Source organism: Brassica napus, chromosome C4 (assembly GCF_020379485.1).
Source record: "Brassica napus cultivar Da-Ae chromosome C4, Da-Ae, whole genome shotgun sequence".
Lineage (NCBI taxonomy): Eukaryota > Viridiplantae > Streptophyta > Magnoliopsida > Brassicales > Brassicaceae > Brassica > Brassica napus.
This window is the reverse complement of record NC_063447.1, coordinates 46,893,362-46,912,406: the sequence shown is the minus strand read 5'-3', so window position 1 is coordinate 46,912,406 and position 19,045 is coordinate 46,893,362. Positions and strand designations below refer to the sequence as shown.

The window sequence follows — 19,045 nt, the reverse complement described above, 5'->3', positions numbered from 1 at the left end:
TCTTTAAAAAAATAAAAATAAATCAATGGTAGTCTGTTTCCGAGTCATCATCACCAGATGAATCTGAATCTGGATCTTGGTGAAACTCTCCAATCACTGGTTCATCCTCTACGTGAACGACATCTTCCTCTCCGAAGTCGGTTAAATCGACTACAAGGCCAACTCCAGCTAAATCTTCTGCTGCACTTAAGTTTACGGATGTGCTTGGTTGTAGTGGGTCTTCCAGCTCAGAACTTCCCTGAACTTGGCCTCTCGGGTTGAGTCTTGTAACAGTAACCCATGGATCATCTCTGTTCCTTACCCGGGGGTACTTGATATAACAAACCTGTAACATTTAGAAAATTATTAGTAAAATTATAAATTAATACACATGATGATGAATCATTCTGAATAATTAACATTTAATTACCTGATCGGCCTGAGAAGCAAGAATGAAAGGATCATAATATTGCAGCTTTCGCCTCGAATTTGCTGATGTAACACCAAATGGATCTGGTCTCACACCTCGATCTGGAGTGTTGTCGTGCCAATCACAATAGAAAACAGTACAACGCAATCCAACCATGCCCAAATACTTGATTTCCAAAATCTCATGTATGTGTCCGTAGTATACATCATCTCCTGATGCAGAACAAACGCCAGCATCATAAGTCGTACTTGAACGTCTCCTCTTCTGAGTTGTGAATGCATATCCTCGAGTACAAAATCTCGGATATGACTTCACAACAAAGTTTGGTCCAACGACCATCTCGTGTATCCAATCGTCTAATGTTTCACCTCTGGCCAAACCAGCAGACACCTATTAATAGCACATATATATATGTTATATCAATAAATGTGAATTAGTATAAATATGTGATAAAATATATTTTAATTTGTTTAAAGCACTCACATAAGTAAACATCCATCCAGTAAATTCTCTCTGCTTCATTTCTTCTAGTTCGTCCTCTGTGGCGTATCTATACTCAAACCGCTTTTCTGCCATGAAAATCTTGTATATGATGACAATAATGTAATTAATTAAGATTTAAATTTCAACTTGTTAAAATAAAAATTTGTAAGCTAATTTATTTACCTCTCATATTGAAGAACGTCTTCGCAGTTGGTGAGCAAATATGTTTGCAAATGATTGCGCTCCTGCTCAGTAAGTCGACGGTCCTTTGGTTTTCCGCTAAGTCGTCCAACGTCTGTGAAAATGTCTGGAACCGTAACATGATATGTTGCCCGTTCGCCTCTATCATCATGCCGAGCAGGTCTTCTGTTTTTGGTCTGAACTTTTGCTGGAAAGTAGTACTCGGTAAAGTTTGAAGTTTCTTCATTGATCATCTGTGCGACTATAGAACCTTCCACCCTACTTAATTTTTTCACCATCTTCTTCAAATGGAACATATATCGCTCATACAGATACATCCATCTATACTGCACAGGACCACCAAGTTCCAATTCTCTTGCCAGGTGAATAACAAGATGCTCCATAACATCAAAAAATGAGGGAGGAAATATCTTCTCAAGGTTGCACTGAATCACGGCTATGTTAGTCTTCAAATTTTCAATACCTTCAAGAGTCACTGATCTCGTGCATACATCGCGGAAGAAACCACTTAGCCCTGCAATTGCTTCATGAACATTTCGTGCTAATAGTTCCTTGAAGGCGAACGGAAGGAGGCGCTGCATCATTACATAGCAATCGTGGCTTTTCAAGCCAGTAAACTTTCGTTCCTTTCTGTCGATACAGTTACGCAAATTTGATGCGTAACCGTCTGTAAATTCCACATCGTTTGAAATCCAATCAAAGAACGCATCTTTTCCCTCTGCATCAAGTCGGTATATGGGAAAAGGAGCCCTACCATTCTCATCAACATGAAGTTCTGAACGAGCACATATATCTACTAAATCCAGTCTTGACTTCAAATTATCCTTTGTTTTACCTTGAACATTAAGGATCGTGTTCATGAGATTGTCAAAAAAGTTCTTCTCAATATGCATGACATCTAAATTATGCCTTAGCAGATGATCCTCCCAGTATGGCAGATCCCAGAAAATACTTTTTTTTTGTGCCAGTTATGTAGTTTTCCAACAACATCTACCGGAAAACGCTCATGTCCACCGACGTCTGGCGTCCTTTCTGCACCAAAATCTCTTAGTTATATCTTCAAATCTTTCCCACAAATTTCCGGAGGTGGACTGTCAAACACCCTCTTGTTCTTCGTAAACAAATTCCTACTCCTACGATATGGATGATCAGGTGGTAGGAATCTCCTGTGACAGTCAAACCAACACGTTTTCCTTCCGTGTTTTAGTTGGAAAGCATCAGTGTTATCTTGACAATATGGACATGATAGCCTTCCATGCGTTGTCCATCCAGACAATATACCATATGCTGGAAAATCACTTATTGTCCACATTAGTACTGCCCGCATTTGAAAGTTTTCTTTACACGAAACATCGTATGTTTCAGCACCTTGAGCTCATAGTTGTTGCAACTAATATATTAGTGGCTGAAGAAACACATCAAGTGATCTCTTAGGATGCTCTGGTCCGGGAATGAGAATCGAGAGAAACAAAAACTCTCGTCGCAAGCACAAGTTTGGGGGTAGGTTGTATGGTGTAAGAATGACGGGCCATAGAGAATAATGTCTTCCACTCTTGCCAAACGGACTGAAACCATCAGTACATAATCCAAGGTAGACATTTCTTCTCTCATACGCAAAGTCGGGATACTTTGATTGGAAATGCTTCCACGCTTTTGCATCTGAAGGATGTCTGATCTCACCATCTGTTGAGTGCTCCGTATGCCATCTCATTGGTTGCGCTGTGCGTTCAGACAGATACAACCTCTGCAACCTTTCCGTCAAAGGTAAATACCACATCCTTTTATATGGCACTGGAACTCTTCCACTCGTATCTTTATAACGAGGCTTTCCACAAAATTTGCATGTAACACGCTGTTCATCCGCCCTCCAATAAATCATGCAGTTGTCGCTGCATACATCTATTACCTGATACGATAAACCAAGACCAGCTACGAGTTTCTGAACCTCGTAATATGAACCAGGAGCTACATTATCCTCGGGTAGAATACCTTTTACAAAATCAGCAATCACATCCACACAGTCTTCAGCCAAATTATAATCTGTTTTAATGCCCATCAATCTTGTAGCAGATGATAAAGCTGAATGACCATCTCTGCAACCTTCGTACAATGGTTGCTTTCCAGCATCCAACATATCATAAAATCTCCTAGCTTGTGCATTGGGTAAATCTTCCCCTCTAAAATGATCATTTACCATCTGCTCAGTACCTACACCATAATCTACATCCGTTCTAATTGGTTCTTCTAATCTAACCGCTGGCTGAGGTTCGCTAGTACTACCATGTTCATAATCAGTTTCCCCATGATGATACCAAATTTTGTAATTTCGTGTAAACCCACTCAAATATAGATGAGTCCAAACATCCCACTCTTTAATAACCTTTCTATTTTTACAATTAGAGCAAGGACATCTTAACATACCTGTTTTTGCTTCCAGTTGTCGGTGAACTAACCCCATGAATTCGGTTATACCTCGTTGGTATTCTTCCGTAAGCAATCTCGTGTTCGGATCCAAATGAGGTCGATCGATCCAAGAACGAAAATAATTTGAAGAAGACATATTTTTTATGAATCAAATTCGTGTGTAAATAGAGTAAGAGGGAGGATGAAGATATGGAGTGAATGAAGAGGAAGAGGAGTGCTTATATTTATAGTTTAAATCCTGCCGACAGACCGAGGAAATTCCGACGGAATTCTGACGCCAACGGCTAGTTCGTCGGAATTTTCTCGCAATTTTGTAAAATCCCCCAACGGCTCTCCAACGGCTATAATATTTCCTCGGAATTCATCGGTTTTTTCCGAGGAACACATATTTCCTCAGAATTTCCTCAGAATTTCCTCGGAATATTCCGACGGATTGATATTTCCTCGGAATTCCGTCGGTATATTCCGAGGAAATTCCGAGGAAACCAAATTTTGTGTTTCCTCGGAATTTCCTCGGAAATTCCTCGGGATATTCCGAGGATTTCATTTTCCGTCGGAATGTCCGTCAGAATATCGCTGTTTTCTTGTAGTGAAACTCTATTGACACAAAAACTGTTTGCTCAATTTACAATGGACTACAGACTTTTAGGGGAGCTCTCAGAAACCCAAAGGTACTTTTGTGCTATTGTGTTAAATTTTGGTTTTCTTTGGATATAAGTAATACCATCTTCGATCGGATTGAATAAGGTTTCCTTTCTCACATGTATGTTTTATTCTTTACCATCAACGTCCAATGAATTTGGAACATACAGTATAAGTAACTTAAGTTAGGTAAAAGAAATAGGACAATCAATACACAAATCTGTAATACCTAAACTTATATTTACATTCTTAGAAAAACTAAATGTACCGTAAGAATACTATAAAATTTTGTATTTAGTGTGAAATAAAATAATTGTGAAACAAATATCACTAATCATATTCGCCCATAATAGATGCTTTAAGTAGTAGGAATACTAGACCGTTAATGTACCCCATCAAATCATCTGGATTTTGATTTGGAAATCCTCTAGTTATCAAAAACAAAAATTGCGACAAAAACAATGATAAAAAAGTATGCATTCAATGATAAATGATAAAAAAGTATGCATTGATATTAGTCAAAAAAAAAAAAAAAAAAAAGTATGCATTGATGCAGGAACAAGTGTGGAGGGTGTTATAGGCAATTCAACAAGAAAGAACATTTCGTGGAACACATGAGGACGTCTTACCATTCGGTTCATGAACCTACGTGTGGCATTTGCAACAAACACTGCCGATCTTTTGATTCCCTCCGTGAACACCTCATTGGTATATCTCCAACCTCTATATATCTACTCTCTGACTCTCTAATTTGGCTTTCTAATTTCATTTAAAATCATATTGTATGTAGGGCCATTGCCGAAACAGGAATGTAAGAACATTTTCAGCATCTGCGGCTGCAGATTCTACCTTACGAACCTTGAAAGCCCCAACGCTCGTAGGATCCATCAGGAGAGATGCCAATTCTCAAACGTCAGTTATGTAATTATACACATAAGTTAATATTTTCATAAATGAATTAACTACAGCATATTGCTATAGGTCTCGATTTCAGACACAAAACAAGCATTTGTGCATCTTTTTGTGTTAACAAGGGTGATTGGAATGAACTCTAGATTTATATTTTTGGCTGTAGAATTTAAGCTATAGATTTATTTGATGTAGATTATTTTGCTGTATCTTTGTAAAGCAATATTTTTTCTTTGGAAATAAAATTCTATACACCCATATTTTAATTTTGTAGAACTATTTTTGTTGTGAATTTTTTAAGGAAATGAAAACTCGATTGGTTGACATATATGGTTCTAGAGTAAATTTTGGCTGTCTAGAGCATCTACAGCCGCATCCAACGTTTTCATTTTGTGATGAAATATTTTATTTTGTAAATAATTTTGCAAATGATAACTTAAATAAAAACACACTACTGTATTAGAAATAAATGAAATAAAACAGTATATTCTTTCTATTTGTTGCTTGATACTAATATCTAAGTAACATTTCAGGGACTAACTACTCGTATGGCGGTCTTAGGCCTAAGAGACAATCCTACAATCGATTACACTTCTTCCAGGTCACCACGAGTGGTCGCACTCTCATGCAAGATGGTTGGAGGAGGGAGTGATGAATCGCTTGACCTATGCGCGAGAGTTTGCATAACAGATGAGAGCGAAAACGTGATTTTTCACACGTACGTGAAGCCAACATTGCCCATAACGAATTACAGGTACGAGACTACAGGAATACGACCTGAGAATATAAGGGACGCGATGCCATTGAAACAAGCACAGAGAAAGATTAAGGAGTTCTTTGTTATGGAGAACCAATGTGGAAGATTCGTCCAAGAAGTGGAAAAGCGAGGATTCTCGTGGGACATGGACTTGATAGCCATCTTGACTGTCTTCAAATTGAATATTCTTCTTCCATGATAAGGTAAATATACCTTTTACTACACAATTTTTTTGGATGGTAACGACAATTTTCACTCATACCACTGGTGCAGATTAGTCCGGATTTGATTCATAATATATGATCATTAATAAATAGAATATGTATGATAAGACATATTATGTTTATTTGTAAAGAGATACTGCGGAATACCCTCCATTGATGAAAACAAGCAAGCTAAGCAACTCGCTCAAGTACTTAACCCAAGCCTATCTGGGGTAAATATTCTTCTTCTTTTTTTGCATCTCTTTTTTTCAATTTTACAAAATTGAAAGACCCATAAACATGAATGGGTACATTTTTGAAATTTAATTTCAGCTAATCTGTATATAATTTTAAAAATATTCGTCACAAGTTGGTAAATATAACTTTACTTAAGCAAAAAAAAAAAAAATTCTGTAGTTCATCTGATCAAACCTACTATCAAAGATTCCATAACTCATAAAACAATTATTCAACTCGGAAAAGGTTTGTCTACTAAACCATGCATGTATACAGATTACACGTTTCTATAATTTTATTTTAATTTGCCGTGTGTAATATTCGGACGCAACAACTATAAAGTAGGTATCCGATGTACTTATGACGTGATTAAAAGTTTTTAATCCGTGTAAAGTACAATATGCTGATTAGCTAAAAAGTTTCTTAAAAATTCGAATAAATCAACCGATGATAATCCTAGGAATATTTCGAATAACTGACGTCTCTACGATTTCTATGTCTCTACCTCATACTTCGTATCTTTTATTCATAACCAAAAGTTTCGAATTTCTAATTTGCTCCTCTCGTTTATAAAAGGTTATCCTAAAGACACAAAACTACAAAATTAGATTATTATTTTTCCTAAAATATACAATGCAGTAAAAAAGTTCTGTATATTTTAAACTAAAGAAATATATTTCCTCTTTGTTCAGGATTACGGATTAGTGGCAGTGGCAGAAAATAACTTATAACATCACAACTAGACTACTTTAATAAAATTTTGATAGGAGTCAATATTCTTTTTTGGTTGGAGTCAACATAATTTATTTGGTAAAAATAAATTGTTTTCATAAACTTTATGGGTGTCACTTGACCCCTTCATAACACACTCTCCGCCATTGATTAGTGGTAGGCTCTAGAACTTATGGTTTCTAATATAGGCTTCATTTCAGTGCATATGGTATTTTTATGGTTTAGGGTTTATAAATAATAAACTTTGAGGTCATAAAATAATACTCCTGAAATTAAGATTTTCTAGAGTTAGAGTATGCACGCTTAATAAATGTTTATAATTTAATTTATTTTTTACTTTATTATACACTTTCCAATAATTTTCTACCAATGAAATTTAATCAATTCAAATATTCTCAATTATTGTTTCTCAAAAGTATAAAAAAGTACCTTAACAATATAGAAAATCTATCTTTGTGTAACAAGAAAAAAATCTAAAAAATCTAAAAAATCTTATTTTCGAGAACAGATGGAGTATTATGAATTGGATTTACAGTACATTATTAATTTATAAAAGTTTATGCTATTTCCTTATTTTGATCTAAAATAAGACTGTTTAAATTAAATCTCATTTCTATCTTTTCCGACCTTCTAAAGGTATGACATTCATGTGGGGATGCAAGATCCTTATGAGGACTGTGTCGCGACGACGAGGCTGTACAAAAGAATGCGATATCAAAAACACAAGACGGATGCTTATCCGTTGGCCTCAGACACGCATAACACAAATAACTATGCGTCCTGGAGACAGAGCGAGCTTGAGAATATGTCAGAGGATGAGTTGCTCAACCTTTCTCGGTCAGACTATTACTGCTGGTGCTTGGACTCAGTTCCTTGAAAATTAAAAGTTATCGTACGTGTTTGTACTTCAATAATAAGATGACGACTGGAATAATTTAATTAGTAGATTACATTTTAATATCGAATAATCATGCTTTTAAGATATTAATCAAGTTGTATTATTGCTATTATAGAATACGTTGGTTATGAGAAGCATAGGTTGTTGCAATAGCATATGTAAGTACGCTTTCTTTGGTAACAATTATAGATTTATCATTAAAACATATTAACATTTATAAAGTAAATAGTTTGTGGTCAGTTTATGAAAAACAATTATGAACAGATCTATATAATTACCATTTATTTATAAGAAATCGTAATTATGATCTCTATATAAATTCAGGAGAATATAAATATCATAGAAACACTAAATTAGGCTCATTTGGTCGATGAAAGTGTTCCTCATGGTCCATGTCCATCGCTGGTCCATGTCCTCCATTTTCATCTCATTTCCCAACCAAATCGGTTCGTCGACACCGCAATCTGGTCGCCCCTCCTGGTCGAGCTCTGGTCGTCCATCCTGATCGAGCTTCGGTCGTCCATCCTGGTAGAGCCTATGGTCGTCTATCCTGGTCGTGATTGGCTCTACCTTCCTGCTCGAGTTCTGGTCAACCATCTGGGTCGATGTTCAGCTCTTTTCCAATGATGGCCGAACCCAGTCGACCATCCACACCATCTACATGGCAATATCCTGAAAACAATGACGAAGGACGCATGTCTTTCAACAATCGTCGAAAATTTTGAATTATTCGTATGACCAAATATATGTAAATACACATTAAAATGAAAATAAAACTCAATAATTCAAGGTTAAATCAGTAGAAAACTATAACTTTTGTTCAAAAGTTGCACATACAACACAGCCAGAACTCTCTAATACTGGCTTAGGAGTTTCCCAAATGTGGCGAGCACAGATTATACTGCTCTATGGAAGAACTCGATGGCTTTGTTGTACCGATCCATGACAACGTTGTGGAGGAGGTGAACATGTTCAAGGTGATTAGCATAGCTACCCAAAATGTCACTATTCAAAGGCGGAGTATCTTTGTCTTTTGACCAAGCGTGTTGAGCCACGGAGAGACCGCTTAGACAGTAACATGTGTGGTAGAAGTCACGGGGTTTCCCCGGCTTGTCTCTGAATCCACCTTCAGGAACCTAACAACCAATACAGAAAATATTAAAAAATAACATAGATGTCCAAGTAAATCAGAAGACGTGTGTGTGTGCGCGCATGTGTAAACTTGGCTGGATTATTTGTTTTGGTGTTAAAGCATTTAAGAACTAACCATAGAGCACAAGATCACATATCTCTGCAAGTTGAGGCTGTCAAAAACAGGTTGCACCCTCCTACAATCTTCAAACAAAGCTACTAAATTCAGTTGCCTTTTAGAATTTTAGATGGGACAGATGATAGGAGAAAGTTAAGAGCAAACCTTTATTGCTGTCCTCATCAGAGTCATCGTCATCACTTTCAGGATCATCTTCATTGTAGGAGATGTATTACATCCATCCACAAGGCCCATCGAATAACAGATCCTAATCCAGCAAGTCGGATTAGTTTGGCTGACTCGGCGGCTAAACGCGTCGCTCGACCTTAGGGTACTTTTAGCCGGTCGAGTAAGCCGACCAAAAGTACCCGGCTTGGAGGGAACTCTGTCCAGGCCCGCATACTCGGCCTCTCGCATCAAGGCCCAAAAAGGCACGAAATTAGGGCATCAAGGACAGAAGACCTATAAAAAAGGGAGAGGAAGCAACAAGAAGGAGGACTTTTGGTGATTTTACATACTAAGCGGCTAGATCTAGGGTTTTAGGATCTCTTTGATCTTGTTGCTTTCTCACTTTCCTGTCACTCTTGTAACCCTTCAGTTCGAATCTAATAAAACGTCTTTAGTCATCCCATTTCTAACTTCTTTCATTCTAGTCGACTGAATCCCGTTCAAACAATTGGCGCCCACCGTGGGGCTGACTAAAGTAACGTTCTAGATCTACATGGTTCAAAACGACGCCACCTTCGGCGCTCCGAGCGGAGAACCAACCCCTACGCCCGAAGCCGCGCCACCCATTGCCGCATATTTCATGAGCTCTATCATGGCTCGACTCGCTCATCAAGACGAAGTTCAAAAGATGACCAACGACCAATTAGTTGCTTTGGTCGCGGCACTCACAGCTCCCGATGGCCAAACGAGCCATCCCCAGCAGATACGCCGTCGCCTCTTTAACACCAACCCAACGGCGACCGGAGGCAACCACGTCTCAGACGACTCGGAGCCAAATGAAACCCTTCTCACCGACACCCCCCAGTAGGCTCCGACCCCGCAACCATACGCGAGATCGCCAAGTTCAAACTCAGCTTCCAACAAATGAGCGAGAAGATCCATCAGGTAACCAGCGCGGCCCCGCAAATCGAGAGCATGCTCGACGCAACATCGCGCACCCCTTTCAGTAGCACGTTGACTAGTGTGCAACTCGGAAAGATAGAGAAGCTGCGCCTACCCGAGTACAAACCCGGCGGAGACCCGGTGGAACACATGACAGCTTTCAACATCGTGATGGCGTGGGCTCGACTCCCCGATGAAGAAAGGGACGTAGGCTACTGTCAACTGTTCGTCGAAACTCTCCACGAGCAAGCCCTAACCTGGTTCTCCCAGTTAGAGGAAAACTCCATCGGAAGCTTCCGTGACTTGTCAGCAGCTTTCCTCAAGACTTACATTATGTTCACCAAGCGCAACGCTACCGCCTCTAGCTTGTGGAACCTTAACCAAACCAAAGACCAGAGCCTCCGCGACTACATGGAGAAGTTCAAAGCGGTAGTCTCGAGGATTGAAATCCCAGACGGTATTGCCATCGACGCCCTGCGGAACACATTGTGGTTTCATTCTAAATTCCTAGAGGATTTATACCAAAACCCAACTACGTCACTCCAGGATGCTATCACGCGCTTTGATAATTTCATCCGAATGGAAGAAGATACTAATGCCATTCTCAGCAAGATGAACGCACCCAAAGCTCCAGCGGCTAAAAACGCCAACACGCGACAAGAACCGCGCCAGCATGCCCCAATCGACAAAAACGGCCGCAAAGACGGATATATGTATGTCGTCAATGAGAACAACGTGTCGGTTTTAACTCTCGTAGTCCGCAGAGAAGGTTGGAACAAGTGGGTAAGGGAGCTCGACTCGTCCGACAAACCAGTCGACGCCGTCTGCTCGACCCAGACTACAACAGCAGCAGGTTCAGCGGTAGGACCTTCCAGAACCGCTGATCTCACCAAACACTGCAAATATCACGATGTCAAAGGGCACGATATGACAGAGTGCAAGTCACTCTATGCGCACTACCTCTCATCCCTAGCAAGTGGCGACTTCAAGTTCGAACCCCTAAAGGCTAAGCCGAAGAACGGCAAGAGCTGGAGCAAGTATAAAGAAAGGAGAGCCCAGCGCAAAGCTACAGGCAAAGGTCAACATAGCGAAACTCAACAACGAGATGACGAGGAGGATGTTCCGAAGGGTAATGGCGAGGGAGACTCCTCAGCTGACGAAGAGCAACCAGCTAACCGCAGGCGCATTGAGGTTATACTCTCTCAACAAACATTGCCATCAGACGACGAGAACGATGACACACCTGTACTCGAAGATTTGAGAGATGTTCTGAAACGAAAGTTCGAATCCAAAAATAGCAACAGCTCCACGCGCAATGATCTCCGAACAACGTTGGATGCACGGAAGTCTCAACATATCTCAACAGGTGACCCCGATCCCAAAGAACTCTCAAACGGTGACCTTCGAGATAAACTCAACGCAGGAGCATGCGATCTTCGCATCCATCTCAATCGTTCGAAATCCACTGACCTCCGAAGGCGTTTGGAGCAAACTAAGATGTCAAGCAACGACACTCCGTCGTAAAAAAACGACAGCAGCGTACCAACCGATTTACGCGCCTTCTTAGACTCCAAGCAAATAAAAACGCGACAACAACTAAATGTCATCATGGGCGGTTCTCCTGCGGCAACTCTGTTCGCTCCGTCAAGGATTACCGTCGACAGGTCGCGATTTCGCAGAGGTGGCCGACTAGACCGCCAAGTCACCCTCCGATAACTTTTTCGCCGGATGACGCTGAGGGGATTCACGTACCGCACAACGACCCTCTTCTTGTCTTCCTTGAAATTGGGGAGTATGACGTCACTAAGGTCCTCGTTGATACATGAAACTCCGTCGACCTCATCTTCCAAGGAACTCTGCAGAAGATGGGAGTCGATCTCGACGACATAAAACCGTCCTCCAGAACATTAACCAGCTTCAACGGATCCTCCGAAACAATACTGGGAACAATCCGCCTTCCGGTACGCGCATGTGGAGTCACTCGAACTGTCAAGTTTGCCGTTGTAAGCACAAAGGCACCTTACCACGCTATACTTGGAACCCCTTGGATACACTCAATGCAGGCCATTCCATCTACTTACCACCAGTGTGTCAAGTTCCCCGGTACAGACGGAAAAATCAAAACATTGTGAGGGGATCAAAAAGCCGCTAGGGAACTCCTAATCGCCACAGTTAAGCTCAAACAATCGTCTCTATCAGTTAACTCAGTTTCTCCTCCAACCTATAAAGTCTGCTCCCAGGAAGGTGAAGTTTTCGAGTTACCTATTGACGATACCGATCCAAACTGGACCGCAAGGATCGGTGCGTATCTATCTGAAGATATGCAGCAGTCAGTTCTCAACTTTCTCAAGATGAATGTGTCCACATTCGCGTGGTCCATGTCAGACATGAAAGGAATTGATCCGGCTATAAAAACTCACGAACTAAACGTCGACCCGACATTCAAGCCTATCCGGCAGAAGCGACGCAAGCTCGGTCCCGACAGGTCAAAGGCTGTAAACGAAGAGGTCGACCGGTTGCTCGGCGCTTGGTCAATTGCTGAGGTGTGATACCCTGAGTGGTTAGCAAATCCAGTAGTCATTAAGAAGAAGAACGGGAAGTGGCGCGTCTGCGTCGACTTCACTGACTTAAATAAAGCTTGCCCAAAGGACAACTATCCTCTTCCCAACATCGACCGTTTGGTCAAGTCCACGGCTGGAAACGAGATGCTCACCTTCATGGACGCTTTCTCAGGGTACAACCAAATCATGATGCACCCCGACGATCACGAAAAGACGGCATTTATCACAGATAGAGGAACCTACTGCTATAAGGTCATGCCATTCGGCTTGAAGAACGTAGGAGCAACCTACCAACAGCTTCTGAACAAAATGTTCGCAGACAAGCTGGGCGTCACCATGGAAGTATACACCAATGATATGCTTGTCAAGTCGCTACACGCCGCTGATCACCTCCGTCATTTGCAAGATTGTTTCGAAACTCTCAACAAATACGGCATGAAACTGAACCAGCAAAGTGCACGTTCGGGGTTTCCTCAGGCGAGTTCCTTGGGTACATAGTCACGCAGCGGCGAATCGAAACCAACCCGAAGCAGATCTCCGTGGTCCTGAACCTCCCAAGCCCAAAAAACAGTAGAGAAGTACAACGGCTTACGGGTAGGATAGCTGCGCTCAACCGGTTCATCTCCAGATCCACCGACAAATGCTTGCCATTCTACGATCTCCTGCGAGGTAACAAGAGGTTTATATGGGATGAGAAATGCGATGAGACATTTACTCAACTCAAGCATTATTTGACAACACCACCCGTTCTCGCCAAGCCAGATGTCGACGACATTCTATCTCTTTATGTTGCAGTGTCACAAACTGCAGTCAGCAGCGTTCTGATAAAAGAGGACTGTAGTGAGCAAAAGCCAATCTTCTAAACAAGCAGGCGCATGACCGGACCAGAAACGTGATACCCAACTCTGGAGAAGATGGCGCTGGCGGTCGTCGAAGCGGAGAGAAAGCTTCGCCCATACGTTCAGTCATATTCGGTGGAAGTATTAACCGACCAGCCCCTCCGAACGATACTCACGAATACAAACAGGTCCGGAAGACTAACGAAGTGGGCTATCGAACTCAGTGAGCTTGATATCACTTACAAGAACAGAATCGCGGCGAAATCTCAGGTTCTTGCGAACTTCTTAGTCGAATTGGCCCCGGAGTTGGAGCAAGATCTCACACTCCCAAACCCAAACTGGACACTGCATGTCGACGGATCTTCGATTAACAAGGGCGCAGGTGCCGGAGTTCAACTACAGTCCCCGACTGGCGAACTGAACATACAGTCTTTTAGCTTCGGCTTTCCAGCTTCGAACAACGAAGCAGAGTACGAATCTTTGATCGCTGGACTCCGCTTAGCAAAAGCTGTCAAGGCCAAACGCCTAAGCGCCTACTGCGACTCACAGTTAGTCGCCAGTCAGTTTAGCGGCGACTACGACGCCCGCAATGATCGGATGGACGCCTACCTCAAGATAGTACAAGGCTTAGCTGCAGAATTCGAATTCTTCGAACTCATCAAAGTTCCCAGAGGAGAAAACGTCTGTGCCGACGCCCTCGCAGCCCTTGGAAGCAAGCTTCGGGACCAAGTTAAACGAACCATTCCAATACACCGCATTGAGAAGCCGAGCATCGATATCTCGACGGACCAAACCATCATCATTGCCCCAGTCACCGAAACCGACACGCTCGATACTGATGGATTCGACCCTGACTAGCGAACTGAGTTCATCGGCTATCAATCAAAGGGGGAACTTCCAACCGAGAAATGGGCAGCCCGCCGACTAAAAACACGGAGTGCCCATTATGTCGTCCTAGGCGACGAACTCCATCGATGGACTGCGAGTAAAGTACTCATCAAAAGTATTCATGGTGATGAAACGGTCAGGGTTATGGCCGAAACACACGAAGGCGCTGGAGGAAACCATTCGGGCGGACGAGCATTAGCGATCAAAGTAAGAAGCCTAGGCTTCTTCTGGCCGACGATGAATGCAGATTGCGAGTCCTACGCCAGAAGCTGCGACAAATGCCAACGGCACGCACCAAGCATCCATTGTCCAACTGAAATGTTACGAATGACGATCGCGCCGTACCCGTTCATGCGATGGGCAATGGATATCATAGGACCTCTTCCTTGCTCCCGCCAGAGACGTTTCATTCTCGTCCTCACTGATTACTTCACCAAATGGATTGAAGCTGAAGCCTACGCTCAAGTCACCGACAAAGAAGTCCGTGGTTTCGTCTGGAAAAACATTATCTGCCGCCACGGTCTACCGTATGAAATTGTTACTGATAATGGATCACAGTTCATGTCAGGCAACTTCAAGGAGTTCTGCAGCAAATGGAACATTCGATTAAGCCCTTCCACCCCTCGTTACCCGCAGGGAAACGGCCAAGCGGAATCCTCCAACAAGCTCATCATCGACGGCATTAAGAAACGTTTAGACCTGAAAAATGGTCATTGGGCCGACGAACTCGATGGAGTTCTATGGAGTCACCGCACAACACCAAGAGGGTCGACCAAATCAACACCTTTCTCTCTTGCATACGGTGTCAAGGCTATGGCTCCCACAGAAGTTAACGTTTCAAGCCTCCGACGCTCAAAAATGCCCCAGTACGTTGAACTCAACAAGGATTTGCTGCATGCCCTCGATGAAATTGAAGAACGACGGGACCAAGCTCTGCTACGAATCCAAAACTATCAACATCAGATAGAGAGTTACTACAACAAAAAGGTCCGAGCCCGACCCCTTGAACTCGGTGACCTTGTCATGCGCAAAGTGTTCGAGAACACTAAGGAGCTGAACGCCGGTAAACTCGGTGCTAGGTGGGAAGGACCTTACAAAATCATCAAAGTTGTGAAACCAGACGTCTACCGACTTCAAACGTCACGCAGAGAAGAAGTGCCTCGAGCATGGAACTCAATGCATCTATGACGTTTCTACTCGTAAAAAAAAAAAAAAAAAAAAAACCGAGTAGATGCACCTCCGCGGTCACTTCTACTCGACCGAGTAAATGCGCTTCTAACGGCCATTTTCACTCGGGAAAAAACGAACTAAGAATGGCTTGATCCTCAACCAAGGTACGTAGGTCATGTTTAAGAGTATTTAAGAATCATCATGAACAAGAGAGGGAGTCTAGAGAGATAATCCCATACTTCTTAATTATTAATCTGATCAGAGTTTGCAATATATATGAGGAGGCAACAATAGGATGAGGGTTTCATAAAGTAGCACTATTACAAGAGATAAGGTTTGCTTTAATTCAAACCATCCAATGAGCTTTTTCCTTGTGCATAAAGCTCCTTTTGCTTTATCCAGCACTTCTCCAGCCTGTCACACGCTCCTCCTCTTCCCTTGCAACGGACTGATGCCTTAGCTAAGGGAATAGGGCTTCTCTTCTTCTTCTTCTTCCAAAGTTACCCGGGTAACTGGTATAACTAGTATACTAGTAAGTTACTCGAGTAAGTAGTATTATTACAGCCTCTTCATCATACTCAACTTCTCATGTCTTTCTCTTCCTATATATTGATCTCATCACAACACTCCCCCTCAAGCTCAGCTTTGTGAAAGTCTGAGCTTGGATAGCCATGAGATCTTCACTTCTTGTATAACATGGCAAGATCACTCCCAAGACTATATCATCTGCCTCACCTTGTGGCAATCTACTTCAATGTGCTTCGTCCTCTCATGAAACACTGAGTTTGTAGCAATGTGAATAGCCGCATGATTGTCACAATGCATAGTCATTGGTGTTGCTTGCTCAATCTCCAAGTGCCTAAGAATCCCTTTGATCCATACCAACTCGTTGGTAAGCTTTAGCATAGCTCTATACTCAGCTTCAGCACTAGAGCATGATACAACCTTCTGCTTCTTACTCTTCCAAGTAACCATGTTTCCTCCAATGAACGTGCAGTAGCCTGTGGTTGACCTTCTGTCTGCTCTATCACCAGCCCAATCAACATCACAATAACCCACAACTTCATTGCTTTTATTGCAGCCCATCCATATTCCAAGCTCTTGAGTTCCATTCAGGTACATGAGAACCCTCTCCACCATGCGCCAGTGATGCTCTTTTGGAGCTTGCATATGCTGGCTCACTTGATTCACAGCAAAACAAATGTTTGGCCTAGTGATGGTCAAGTATATCAGCTTCCCCACAAGCTTCCTATACAGCTTTGGATCATGGAACAGCTTGCTGTCTTCAATCTCCCCCTCACGTGGAACCTTGTACCCATCCTCCATGGGCATCTTGGCTGTTCTTCCTCCATACGCACCAGCATCCTTCAAGAGATCCAATGCATACTTCCTTTGAGAGATAAACAACACTTCCTTGGATCTGCACAGCTCAATCCCAAGAAAGTACTTCATCTCTCCCAAATCCTTTATATCAAATACTGATTTCAGAAACTCCTTGGTGGCTCGGATTCCTTCCTTATCACTGCATGTTATGATGATGTCATCCACATACACAAGCAAAACAATAATACCTGAAGGAGTATTGCGAGTAAAGAGAGTGTGATCAAGCTCGGACTTCCTGAAACCTCTATCATTCAGTGTTGTGCTTAGCTTATTGTACCATGCTCTAGGTGATTGTTTCAATCCATAGATGGCTTTCTTCAATCTAAGAACATTTCCTGGCTTCACCATTCCTTCAAGACCCGGAGGTGGTAGCATATAGACTTCATCTTCTATCTCTCCTTGGAAGAAAGCATTCTTCACATCCATTTGCCAAAGATCCCACCCAAGGTTGGTTGCAACTGATAGTACAATCCTAATGGTATGAAGCTTTGCAACAGGTGCAAAAGTATCAATGTAATCCTCTCCATAGGTTTGTGTGAAACCTCTTGCTACCAGCCTTGTCTTATGCCTATCAATCTTCCCATTAGGTAAGTACTTGATGGTGAAGATCCACTTGCATGACACAGCTCTCTTCCCCTTAGGCAACTCACTCTCATACCATGTATCATTTCTAATCATGGCATCAGCCTCATCATTGACTGAATCTCTCCACTCTTGAATCAACATTGCTTCTTCATAGCTTCTTGGCACATAGCTTTCATCTAAGCTTACCATAAAGGAGTAGTGCTCTTCCGGAAACTCAGCAAAGGAGCACACAGCTTGGGAAGGATGTTCCACAGTCTGGGCATTGTATAACACTCTCGTGTTTACCCAGTTTCTTGTGTTTGCCCACTCGGAAGCATCCCTCCTTACTCGTGTGCTTCTTCTCAAAGGAACTTCTACTTGTTCCTCAACAGCTACCTCTTGTAGCTGGATTTCTTCTCCAGCTTCCTGACCTTCATTCTGAACTTCTCTTCCTGATTCATCTTCACTTTGGACAGAAGAATCTGAGCCTTGATCTTCTAGACCTCCAGCTTCTTCTGAGCCTTGATCTTTTAACCCTTCAGCTTCAGATTCACTTCCCCCCTCATGTTCAAAGTGGGTTGGTTCTTCAGCGGCCACTTGAGTAGGCTCTTCACGCCTGCTCTGATCCTGGGACACGCCAATACCGAGTTCTTCTAGTATGTTTCTCAAACTAGCAGCTCTATCTGATGGTTGAGAAAGCCCTTCAAGCTCCTCCCAATTCTTCTCTTCATAATACCCTTTATCTTCCATGAATTTCACATCCCTAGACACCAAGACTCTTCTAGCAGTGGGATTAAAACACTTGTATCCCTTTTGAGATGCGGAATATCCAATAAGCATAGCCTTGGTGCTCTTTGCTTCAAGTTTGTTTCTCATCTCTCCTGGCACCAGTACATAGCACACACACCTAAATGTCCTCAAGTGATCTAGAACTGGTCGACTCTTGTTGAGTACCTCAAATGGAGACTGATCCTCTAAGATTCTGGTTGGTATCCTGTTGATTAGATAGCAAGCAGTCATCACAGTATCACTCCAAAATCTCTTAGGGACACTCTTGTGGAACATCATTGAACGGGCCACTTCCATGAGGTGTCGGTTCTTCCTTTCAGCAACTCCATTCTGTTTTGGAGTGTAAGGACAGCTAGTCTGATGTAGAATTCCATGTTGAGCTAGATGATCTTTGAATGCGTGGCCTATGTATTCCCCACCATTATCTGACCTGAAAATCTTAATCTTGGCATGATAATGGTTAGTAACATAGCTTTGAAATTTTTTAAATGCATCAACAACCCAAACACTTGATCTTGTTCTCTTCTTTCCATAAGAGCTGCTTGATCGTGGTGTTAGGTCTTAGACTTTCAAGTTCAGACCATAATGATCCAAACT

General features: G+C 42.1%; 3 protein-coding genes across 3 annotated transcripts; 2 read left to right on the top strand and 1 right to left on the bottom strand.

The window, feature by feature from the left end:
• The first annotated feature begins 4,685 nt into the window (after positions 1 to 4,685).
• Positions 4,686 to 6,285, top strand: LOC125586300 (RNA exonuclease 4-like). Its single transcript, XM_048756248.1, has one exon. It carries the CDS (start codon positions 5,617 to 5,619, stop codon positions 6,022 to 6,024), a length of 408 nt encoding a protein of 135 aa, XP_048612205.1. The 5' UTR covers positions 4,686 to 5,616; the 3' UTR covers positions 6,025 to 6,285.
• A 2,506-nt stretch (positions 6,286 to 8,791) lies between these two features.
• Positions 8,792 to 9,399, bottom strand: LOC106363776 (protein farnesyltransferase subunit beta-like). Its single transcript, XM_022701925.1, has 2 exons — positions 9,310 to 9,399; positions 8,792 to 9,031 (listed from the first exon to the last, which is right to left on the bottom strand). Exons 1-2 carry the CDS (start codon positions 9,397 to 9,399, stop codon positions 8,792 to 8,794), a joined length of 330 nt encoding a protein of 109 aa, XP_022557646.1.
• A 2,720-nt stretch (positions 9,400 to 12,119) lies between these two features.
• LOC106363778 lies at positions 12,120 to 13,313 on the top strand. The gene is made up of 3 exons (XM_013803468.1): positions 12,120 to 12,357; positions 12,454 to 12,797; positions 12,903 to 13,313. The coding sequence occupies exons 1-3, from the start codon at positions 12,120 to 12,122 to the stop codon at positions 13,311 to 13,313; spliced, it is 993 nt and encodes a 330-aa protein (XP_013658922.1).
• The last annotated feature ends 5,732 nt before the right edge of the window (positions 13,314 to 19,045 follow it).

Bases quoted from the DNA above. Each gene is read 5' to 3' on its own strand.
- LOC125586300 (XM_048756248.1), top strand. From the start codon at position 5,617: ATGGCGGTCTTAGGCCTAAGAGACAATCCTACAATCGATTACACTTCT.
- LOC106363776 (XM_022701925.1), bottom strand. From the start codon at position 9,399: ATGGGCCTTGTGGATGGATGTAATACATCTCCTACAATGAAGATGATC. The intron at 9,032-9,309 runs GTTTGCTCTTAA...ATTGGTTGTTAG, and splicing joins TGATGAGGACAGCAATAAAG to GTTCCTGAAGGTGGATTCAG.
- LOC106363778 (XM_013803468.1), top strand. From the start codon at position 12,120: ATGGGAGTCGATCTCGACGACATAAAACCGTCCTCCAGAACATTAACC. The intron at 12,358-12,453 runs GTACAGACGGAA...CGTCTCTATCAG, and splicing joins CCAGTGTGTCAAGTTCCCCG to TTAACTCAGTTTCTCCTCCA. The intron at 12,798-12,902 runs GTGTGATACCCT...GCTTGCCCAAAG, and splicing joins GCGCTTGGTCAATTGCTGAG to GACAACTATCCTCTTCCCAA.